This window comes from Nelumbo lutea, chromosome 2 (assembly GCF_056320005.1).
Source record: "Nelumbo lutea isolate HS-2025 chromosome 2, American lotus-T2T, whole genome shotgun sequence".
Taxonomy (NCBI): Eukaryota; Viridiplantae; Streptophyta; class Magnoliopsida; order Proteales; family Nelumbonaceae; genus Nelumbo; species Nelumbo lutea.
In genome coordinates, this window is record NC_142685.1 from 29,142,734 (window position 1) to 29,154,065 (window position 11,332).

The 11,332-nt window shown below is 36.9% G+C and overlaps 1 protein-coding gene across 2 annotated transcripts; it reads left to right on the forward strand.

Moving 5' to 3' along the window:
* The first annotated feature begins 919 nt into the window (after nucleotides 1–919).
* Nucleotides 920–11,332, forward strand: LOC148869493 (putative transporter C405.03c). Of its 2 annotated transcripts, XM_088974102.1 has the most exons (8): nucleotides 920–1,268; nucleotides 2,503–2,901; nucleotides 3,208–3,425; nucleotides 4,480–4,550; nucleotides 4,658–4,759; nucleotides 10,451–10,568; nucleotides 10,651–10,786; nucleotides 10,929–11,332. In XM_088974102.1, the coding sequence occupies exons 1-8, from the start codon at nucleotides 1,188–1,190 to the stop codon at nucleotides 10,989–10,991; spliced, it is 1,188 nt and encodes a 395-aa protein (XP_088830228.1). In that variant the 5' UTR covers nucleotides 920–1,187; the 3' UTR covers nucleotides 10,992–11,332. The 2 variants fall into 2 exon arrangements, with proteins under 2 accessions (XP_088830228.1, XP_088830229.1); XM_088974103.1 differs by lacking the exons at nucleotides 10,451–10,568; nucleotides 10,651–10,786; nucleotides 10,929–11,332 and adding an exon at nucleotides 9,433–9,760.

An 11,332-nucleotide genomic window follows, 5' to 3' on the forward strand; every position in this document is an offset into this window, starting at 1 on the left:
CTGACTTGCCATTCAGGGGCAACTTGATCATGAAAATTGCATTTATGTTGATGTATACAATTACTGTCAATGAATGCTAACTGTGCTTTAACGGATAGTGAGTTTTGGAAAACATAAAAACTCACTCACATGGGATTACCAATGGTGAGTTTAAGGGGGCATTCTTTTTCCGGATTTTGAGGGGGAAAGTTGGTCAATGGGATTTTGATTCTCATTGACCAAGAATCTTTTTTTATTTTTTAGGTTTATTGGAAAAAGTTTATTTTCCTGTGTATCATTTACCCTAGGTGGGTAAATAACTTTCCCACCTAGGGTAAGTTGCCAATACTTGAATGGGACAAAAATGCCCATTTTAATATTGAATTTTTATGATTAAAATGGTCATTACCTTATTTACATAGAAAATAAAAGAACATGGATAAATGCACTTACCCGATAAATCTTTCATGGGAAATACTTAATAGGTAAGTGCATAAAGGGAAGGAGGCCTAAGAGAAATGTTATGGTGGATTTTAGACAAATTTCCCATATTTTATATTTAAGTAATTAACCTTTATTTAATGCACTGCTCTCAAAAAAAAACTTTATTTAATGAACTGGAATTGAAGAATTTATTCTACCTGTTTGTTTGGCGGGTACCCGAAAATGAACTGATTCCTGATTGGGATATATCTGTGCTAGTTTGACCTGACTCTATTAGGGTTCGATTCGAACAGTATAACCGGACCCAATTTAGTACTGGCGGGTATATGGGTCAACCCCATAGCCAGACAAAGTACTTTAAGACAGCACAAAATTACGACCGTTATGTTCCTGGTTATTGGTCCTATATTGGAAGATCAAATCTACGGCAAGGATCAGACATGACGTTGGTGGGCCACGTTCGTAATATATTTAACCACCAAAACTTACATTTAACGTCTTCTTCCCTCTCTTCTCTTCTTTTAGCGTTTCTTTTGAGCGATGCTCCGTTTGTGAGGTGGCCGTCACAATTCCTTTCAAGCTCGAACCTTTTCTCTCTGTCTTTCTGGTGTCTGGCCGGTAAGCTAAGATCTATGTGCCTTGAATCTCGGATTCCCTGTCGGTGAGGAGTGAAATGAAGACGAGTTGAAGATCTGTGGAAGGAAGGAAAAAGATCCATTCGCTGTTCCGCTTTCTTATTTCTCGATTTCTTGCTCTAATTCGCAATGGGTTGGAGATATAACGCTGGGTTGTTTCTTATCGTGACTGTTGTCATCATATGGGTCACCTCTGCAGAAGTCACGCAGGCCAGTTTTCACTGATACCCTTTGATACGTTGATAGAGTTAATGGAATTTAATTTGGCAACTACATGTTTTCTTGGCTGCAACTTCATGTTTTTGGTTCTAGAATTCAATTTGTATTTCTACCTTTTCTTAAAAATTAGAATGATTGCGCTCACCAACAAAGAATTTAAAGAGAGTATTTAGCATTTACGTTGTTGGTTATGTATTTATTTATTTTTCTTTGGGGGGGGGGGGATCCTTACCATAAATTAATTAGGAAACATGTATATTTCTTGCCCTTCTTTATTTTTAGTTCTAATTTAATCCAAAACCAAAGAACCAAGAGCTTCATCCATGTCGGGCATTTGGTTCTGATTTTTCAGATCTTGTTGTCTTGCTGTTAAAATAATCTTTATGTAAGTAATTAATCATTTAACTGAAAAGTTTATGCTTTTTTGTATTCGTTTTCCTTTTCTCTCTCTCTCTCTTTTTTTTTTTTTGGGGGGGGGGGTGTGGGGAGGGGGATGGTAATGTTTATTAATGTATGGTAAGATTCATGTTTACATCAAATGATAATATTTGCTTCTTTTTAAATCATTGTTAAACAAACTGATAGCCAAGACAAAATCTGGATATCCTAGTGGCTGAAGCTTGGTTATTTCATATAGTTATCTCCTCTGGTCTAGGTTGTGGCAAAAGAGTTAAAACTGTGTTCTATAACTATCCTTTTGCATGAAAAAGAACTCATGGTCATCTTTGGGCTTATTCCAGGACAGTGGGACCTAATACCTTTCCATACACTTCGTTGAAAAATGGACAAACTCATCTTTTTGCTCATTGTATTTCATACTATGAGCTTTCTACATGATTTTCTGCTCTCTTCTAAACTTCATTCCATGTTTGCCTCTTGTTCTTGTGCCTAAAGAACTAATAGAAAGTCAAAGCATGTATAAATCTGCAGTAAGCTTTTTTCTTATGCAATTATATTTTATCAACATTTCTACCAAATAAAATAAATTTTGAATAAGGTAGTGAACTCCTTATGTGAAAACACTTATACTTCAAATTGTAGCCAAATGTGGTCAATTGTCTTCTAATTGTTTATAAGAAGTGTGCTTTCCAAAATTTAGCTCTTTAGCATGGTTTGATTCTGTTCTTTGTGATAAAAGGATCTATATATCCATGCCTAGTTTTCTTTTCTTTTATCATTTTATATCCATCCCTGAGTTTCCTATTAACTATTACTTGTTGAACAGGGAATATTTACAGACTACAAACAGCCATTTGCAGTAACATATCTAGGAGCCTCTCTTATGGTAGTATATCTCCCAGTAGCATTCATCAAGGACTGGTTATGTAATTCACTAAGAAGTGACTCTTCTAAAAATGGAAAGCCTTCGAAAACTGTTGACAGGTCCTGTGCTGGACTTGGCTCTCCTCTAAAATTCAATGGGTTACAGAAAATTGAAATGGAACTTCAGGGCTCTTTGCCTAGAAAAGACAGCGAAACTGACCTTTCTGCTCATGAAGAGGGAAGACCTTTAGTGCCTAAGCATGAAGAAGAAATGGATCCACTGAAACATGACAGAGAGCTTACCACAAAGGAAATTGCTAAGTATGGATTTTATATTGCACCTATCTGGTTTGTAACAGAGGTGAGGCGCTACCATGGTTGTCACTTACTTTTTTTTTCTTTTACTTTTTCCAGATCATTCCAGATTGCATTGGTCGTAATTTTTCGAAAAAAACATGATCATGGGTTCTACTTTCTAGTGAGATATATTGTAGTTATGGTCTAACTTTATCTTGATATTGTATTAAAATTTGTTTTCCCCAGTAATTAGATATTTTAACATCCTCATCTTTGTTTACTAGAGAGGTCTATTCCATCTGCAGTTCTGGGCAGTTTTCCTAAAAGAATTACATAGTGCAAATTCTTATCAATGACTTTTTTCACACAGTATTTATCTAATGCTGCACTGGCACGTACAAGTGTTGCAAGTACAACAGTGTTGTCCTCAACTTCAGGACTTTTTACTCTTTTCATTGGTGTGTTCATGGGAGAAGACTCTCTAAACATGGCAAAAGTAGTTGCTGTCTTTGTCAGCATGGCTGGTGTTGCCATGACAACTCTAGGGAAGACTTGGGCTACAGATGAGGCACAATTAAGTGCTGCTGTGTAAGTCTCTTCTGCCCATATTTCTTATCACATTTATTTTTAATCTACACTTTTTGATGCACAAATATCTGTTGGAACAAAACATGAAGCAACTACAACTACCATTATGTTTCTACTTTTAGCAATAGTTTGAGAACTTGACTTGGGCATTCAGATTTTAAACCAGAAGTTCACTTTTTTACTTGCTTCTTTTGGAACAATGCCCATGAGAAGTAAATTTCATCCCAAAACTTAGGTGCTAAAAACCACCAAAAAAAGTTTAGAAAGATTAAAAAAGAAAATGAACAGAAAGCTAGACAGGGATAAAATTGCCCCTTAGAGTTGTCAATGGCATCTTTTGCGAACCTTAAGTACTAAAGTCATTGCCCCAATTTAGGGTGTCAAAACAATTATGGCCAGAAGAAGCTATTTTTGTAGTTCATGCTACACATAAAATCTCGTGCAGATCATTAAAAAAATTGCAGTTTATTCAGTCAGTTTTCAATACATGCCATGTTGTCACTTTAACTTTCCTAGTCATTTTCATGTTTTTGTTATGTTGGAATAAGTTGGATCAGTGTTTTAAAAGTGAGAAGGGCAACTAAAGTGCAAAGGATTCCTAGAGCGTGAGGAACAAGTTGCATGGAAAGGCATGCAACTAAACAAAGTGAGGGCCACTTTCGAAAAAATGAAGAAAAAAAATAACATCTAAATTGTGAAAGAAGTTAAATATTTCAAGAAGTCTACTAGCTTAATTAGTTGGAGTACCATTTTAGTAACATAAAGATTGTAGCCTGTATATTGAAGTCCTACATAGACTCAACCGTTTGTACTATAAGCATCATAGATGCAACTTACAATATAATAAAATATATAATCAACTTATCAACATTAATTCAAGGTTAATGTCAAAATATGGCAACAAGCCAGGTTATGGTCCCTAGGTTGAAGCAAGATGTGTTCCATAAAATGAGCCTTGCTTATGATTCGAAGGATGCCTTTTAGAAAACTAGGTTGGACTTTCATAATGCATGTTTCAGAGCACCAGTAATTGGTATTTCTTTTATATATGCAGCAACGGAAAGCGTTCTTTTGTTGGAGATCTTTTTGGCCTTCTCTCAGCTGTGACATATGGGTTGTTTACTGGTTAGTGATTGTTTGCAGTATATTAACTGCTTGATTTGAAATAATTTTATTTATCTATTGTTATGAACTATGATTAAATACTCATCTTGAAAACAATCATGGCATAGTGCTCCTGAAAAAGTTTGCGGGAGAGGAAGGCGAAAGAGTTGATGTTCAAAAGTTATTTGGATATATAGGGCTTTTCACACTCGTTGCCCTTTGGTGGCTTGGTAAGGCTTTCCTCATAAGCAGCCTTTTCCACAGTCAGCACTCAAATTGTTATACAATTCATTAGAACCTGTATTATGTTAACTATTTTGCAGTAGATGCATTGTTTTCTATCTTCTCCTTGCACTTTGTTTTTCTTAATATAAACTGATGTGAAATGCTTTGTGGCGAGGGTTTTATCATTCTTATCCATCTGTAACACACCTATCCCAAAACTAAATGAACACAGCATCATTTCAGAAATAAAAAAGGAATAATATGTTCTATAAGATATCAACTTGGTTATTGACCAACCATCTCTGCTGATAACATCAAGTTTTCTTCAATTGGAAACATCTTTCTAGACCAAACATTGATTATTCTGAACAAAAATTAGTTTGGAAGAAAATATTTGTTTATCCATATATATGAAACCTCTGATTTGTGATAATGACAGGAACATCTATAGAGTAGTTAAAGAAGTTTTTGTTAGCCATACTAGTGGTTGATCAAGGAATAAAGCAAGAATAGTAATATTAGTGGTGAACAAAAGGCATTTGAGGTGTATGCCTGGAAGTGTGCCTCCAGGTGAAGTGCACTCAAAACTCCTCGAGGTGTGGATGCCTCTTAGTTGCATGAGGCGTACACCTCATGCATGCCTAATGCAGAAAGGAAGGAATGAAGAAAGAGAACAACTCCTCCTCCTCATTTTGCTTTTTTTTTTTTTTTATCAGCCTCCTCCTCTCCTCTTGAGGAAGCCTCCTCATGCTTGGGAGGCATATGCCTCTTGCATTCTGAACTATGCCTCATACCTCTGGGTAGTGGATTATAAAACATTAGTGATGAGTTATAAAACATTAGTTGCATGAGGTGTACACCTCATGCATGCCTAATGCAGAAAGGAAGGAATGAAGAAAGAGAACAACTCCTCCTCCTCCTCTTTTTTTTTTTTGTTTTTTTTTATCAGCCTCCTCCTCCTCCTCCACCTCTGCTCCTGAGGAAGCCTCCTCATGCTTGGGAGGCATATGCCTCTTGCATTCTGAACTATGCCTCATACCTCTGGGTAGTGGACTGTAAAACATTAGTGATGAGTTATAGAGAGGAGCAATTTGAAGAAAAAAGGATTGAAAAGCACCTACGGTGCTATGCTAACCAGATATGGCAAGGACACCACTGGACATGGTGTTTGAGACAGGATTTACACTAAAAATTGAAGTATTCAACACAATATGATGCCCCTATACGAGTATCTGGGACTCTGGGTATCATAGCTGTTCTTTTAGAATTTATACTTATCCAGTGAATTTGAACTGTCCTCCCTCCAAGACATCCAATATGATACCTTTTAGGCATGATAATATCATTGTGTCATCAGCGGGCAAGAGATTAAGTTTATAACCAAACTCAATTTTAATGGTTGTTCCATTGGAAGCATGAGAAGATCTGGAGTAGGTGCTGTATCACAACAGAGACATTTTACTGGTCTACTCATGTCTGTTTGGGAAGGGAATGTCTGAGATCTTAGTTACTATTTCTCCTTCTTAAACTTCAGATTTGGCCAATCCACTTGATTTCAAGTTGGTTGTAAGGCATCCCTCATATTGAGGAGGCACTGGTTCAAACCATGGAAAGGCAAGCTCTCCATGTTGAGAAGGGGATTACCTGTAGAAACTAGAAAGGATGTAGTTGGTTCAAGAAAGATGGGACCTGTCCAGGGAGAATCCTAGAAGCAAAAAAGGGGTTGAGAAGGCAAATCAGGTGTTTGAGAAAAATGCAGTGTAAGGAAACAGTTCAGGTTTCAAAGGTGTTTGCAAGGCTGAAAGGAGGTCTATTTGGATTGGGTCCCGTTAAGAAGAAAAAAACAAATAGAACCTTGGAAGAAACAATATTTCATTGCAAGAGGATGGGTTCAGTTGCAGTAGGTATAGAAGGGTTGAGGGTGGATGGCTAATGTCGAGTTCTGTTGGGCTCTGTAGTCCAGTGTTTTGTTTGCTTTGTATAGCTGTTTGGGTTTGGGTGGGCATTTTCCTTTGTTTTGTTTTCCAGGAAGGTTAGCTGGGATTTGGTTTGATTTGTTTCAATGTTGGGGTGGCGTTTCAGTTTCTCTGGGGGCGGGTGATTTCTCATCATCATTCTGTATTTTTCTCCTCTTTTCTGAATAAATTTTATTTTTTATTTATCTTCAAAAAAAAAAAAAAAGCTCTTCAAGTTGTGTGTCAGTGGACCTCATGTGTACCTTGTCACTAACCCACTAAATCACTGACTAGGTCCAGCATATGGCACCTAGCCCTTATAGGGGCTAAAGTTGCATCTCCAACACCAAACAAAGATTTGTGATCTGTTACCATTACTTCTCTAGAGGTGAAGGGAGATCGTCAGGTTGTGATGGATTGATGCTGAAGATCACTCCAAGGTTCTGCAACGTGCAACTGGGGAGGTAAAATTTCAAGCTGCAAACATGAATGCCTTGAGCCTTGTTCAGATGGGTTAGAAGATCAGATGATTCTCATGCTGATTCATTGGCAGAAGGGCGACTTGTTAGGGCTAGATTGTATATGGGGTCTACCCTACCATGGTTGATTGTTGGGCTTTTTTGTATATTGGGTGGGTGAGCCAAAAATAGCTGATCCTCTTCTCCTGCAAGGAGATCACTGTACTTGATTTTTTTTCTTAATAAAAGTATTATTGATTAGGGAAACTTAAAAGAGTTACTAAAGGTTTTACCCATACAGATTATCAGTTTGTTGGTGTTTTTCCCCCCTTTTCTCTTCAATTCACTTGCTTTAAAAGATGTTGGATGACCATCAATGTCATAAAAACTTGATTTAAAAGAAGTGGCAGAATTATGTGGAGATGCACTAGAGCAGCAGTGATCTGGACAATTTGGGAGGAAAGGAATCTAAGAATCTTTGAAGACAAATTCATAAAAAAAAAAAAAAAAAAAAAAAAAAAAAAAAAAAAATCTTTGAAGACAAGGAAATAAGTAAAGAAGCTGTGATTGAGGTGATTACTCTCAGAGTAGCACATTGGGTGAGCACTTTAAAGCCCTTTGCTGACTTTAAGGTTGAAGATTTCTGCATATCATGGGGAATAATTGCAGGTTCTTCGTCTAGAAGACAGATTGTTCATGAGGCCTGGTCTCCTCCATGTGTTGGGTGGAAGAAATTAAACTTTGATGGTAGTTGTATGGGCAATCCTGGACCATTGGGTATTGGTGGGGTAATTAGGGAAGAAAATGGAAACATTCTAACTTTGTACTCAGGTCCTATTCAGCATGGAGATGTGGTGAGATCAGAATTATTGGCAGCAGTCTATGGAGTAGAGAAAGCTAAAGAAATGGGGATTACTAAGGTGATTCAAATGTAGTTGTGGTCTGGTTGAAAAAACGGGAAGGAATCATATGGAAGTTAAGGAATGAATTCAGGAGATTCAAGCAGATTTCTAAAGATAAGATGATCCAAATAAGATGGATTAGGAGGTCTGCAAACAGTTTGGCTGATGGTTTGGCAAAGCAAGGAACACAAATACATTATGTTCTGGGCAATTCTGGGTGGGCTTTGCTTTTGTGCCCACAAATCTTTGTTGTACCTCTTTTTTCTTAATCTAATGAATCAATTTTGCGTTGCTGATAAAAAATGTCATAAAAACTTGATTGCAATTGATGGTTGAAGTTGAACTGTTCAGACCATCACCCAGTTGCCTCAACAGTTTGGACTAATACCCATCCTTTTTTTTTATGGATAATACCCATCCATTATTACACCTATTACAATTGCATTTTCATGAGCTATTCAGAACATTAAGTCATGAAATCAGTTAAAAGGTTTTGAGAACTAGATGGTTCCGAGTGATTTTCCCCATCCGAGTGAAAGGAGCTACAATCTTCTGGAAGTGAATAATGTGATAACAGCCAACCTCTTTCTTCCTGAAATTAAGAGGTAAAGAGTCCTTGAAGGAACTGCTTTGTACAGTACTTCTATCCTTCACAGGAAAACATTTTTACATGATAACTAAAAAATATCCATCTTCAAATTTTAATACAAACCCTATCTTACCACAATGTCTTTCCTGTAATCCTCATGATCTTATCTCTATTATGCTGTTCTTTTCTATATCTATCTGGAAGTTTGATTGGATGGTTAGTCTTTTTCTTTTTCTTCCCTCACCAACCCACCTTCATGTGTATGTAAGTTTGTTTTGTGCACCTGACTATGTGAGTGTTTATTGTCACAGCAAATATATGAGTGTTTTTATATGGACTTATTCCCTATTTCCTTTCCTGCATTAATGTTTTAGTTTATTTAATAAACCTTTTTGACAAATCTATTTACGATGCCACAGCTTGGACTTTCAACATTCTGAATCATAAAGCTAATTGCCTGATTTTATTGTTTGTTCAAGGTTCTGTTTAATATTGGTCACTGTTATTCCAACTCTAATACAAGTTAAGTTCTATAGAGCAAAATTTAGAAGGCCTAATAATAGGAAGGAGATCTGATTCTAAAGGATATTTTACTGTTCAATTTGGAAAAAAAAAATCTCAATCTTCTTTTCAATGGTGGACTGCCTTGCTACCTTTGGGGTTTCTTTTTCTTTTCTTTTTTTCTTTTGGGTGTTGGTGATGCTGCTTTAACCCCCATAGGGGCTAGGTGCTATACACACTAGACCTAGTCACTGGGTTATGTGTTAGTGACAGGTGCACACGGGGCCCACTGGCACACAACATGGAGAGCCTGCCTTCTGCAGTTTGAAACTGTGCCTCCTCAATACAAGGGGTGCCTTATGAGTTACGATCAACTTGACACAAGTGGATTGGTGCTATCCTGGGGTTTGAAGAGAGAATTGTTGATGGCTGTTGGTTTCCTCAAGCTATTTTTGACTCACAATGTCATTGGGAACACCATGTATAAATTAAACAGAATAGGTATATAACCATATGAAATATCCTTGGCTAATTTGCTAACAAGGATGAAGTATAACTACTTAGTCATTGACATTTATCAAAGGTTCTTGATATTTGGATTATGGGTGCAGAAAAGCTTTAAGATTTAAAAGCTTTCCTTCTTCTCCATACCTTGGATAACTCTATTCTCTGATTTATGTAGCAAGGCTATGCTGTTGATTGTTATTTCACATTTTTAGTTTTATATAAAAGGTTAAGTTATGCTTTTACCTAGTAAGAAATTATATTAAATAAGAGGGATGTTGAAGGAAGGAGGTTCTATACTTGGATTGCCTAAACTTTCCTTCCTTTATTTAGCTTTTCTTGGCATTTCTATGCCCATACAAACTATCATGGTCAATCTAATATCATCTTTATTAATATAGCATTTCCTTTTAGGGTCTCCTTCCAACTTCAAGATTTTTTAAGCATGAAGTGTGTAACAACATGTGTGTGTGTAAACCCTGTGCTGGTTCAAGTTGAATGGTTCACTTGTTAGCAGAAAAATGTTCAAGATTTTTTAAGCATGAAGTGTGTAACAACATGTGTGTGTGTAAACCCTGTGCTGGTTCAAGTTGAATGGTTCACTTGTTAGCAGAAAAATGTACGAACTAATACATCCAAAAGCATAATTCTCTGTAAAGGGTCCTACTTCACTAGATAGAACTATTATGCGGAAAATAGTGGCTTACAACATTTAATAAATAAAAGTAACATTAGTTCACAATGACTTACTTTGCATGTATTCTTGTCTGTTTATTTATATTTTCAGTGTGGCCATTAACTGCTCTGGGAGTCGAGCCCAAGTTTACTATTCCTCACTCTGCCAAAATGGATGAAGTTGTTATTGCAAATGGTCTTATTGGAAGTGTCCTGTCTGACTACTTTTGGTATGCGACATGCAATCCTTTCAAACTTATTCATCTCCAGGATGTTATTGTTCTCATCTTTTGAATTTATTCTACTCCTCAGGGCACTATCTGTTGTTTGGACAACTCCACTTGTAGCCACCTTAGGCATGTCTCTAACAATACCACTTGCTATGGTGGCTGATATGATGATTCATGGCCGTCACTATTCAGCAATTTATATCCTTGGCTCTGCTCAGGTAAAAGGATTCACTGTTTGACAATAGAAACACATGATTTGTTGTGAGTTGTGACAACCATCCTGGCTTTCTGAGCAATAAAATGTTAGCCAAGTTGAATGCCATTCATCCTTCCTACTTTGGCCTTGGCTGTGTTGTACAGGTATTTGCAGGGTTCGTGATAGCAAATCTATCAGATTGGTTCTCCCAAAAGCTGGGATTATAGCATTCTATCAGGATCTTTGCAATTAAGCTGGCAATCATATTCTTTATCATGGCACATAAAAGATGCTACACGTATTCTTTGAATTGGTTATAGACCTCACCAAAGAAAGAGAACTGCAGGGAGGGAAAGAGATGGAACTTCGGCTTTGGTCCTTGTAAAGCCCTTAATGCAATTAGCGATTTTTGTTCAAAAAAGTTTTGGTCTTTTGGGTTTTTGTACATGTGTAAGTTCTTGTTTGTTTCAACAGGGCCATGTTCATGTACTTGGTTCGGTGAGAAAGCCAAGCTTCTGCCTTGTAACCATTGTTGTCTGTTCAGAAAAAGATGGCCATTTTCAAAGTA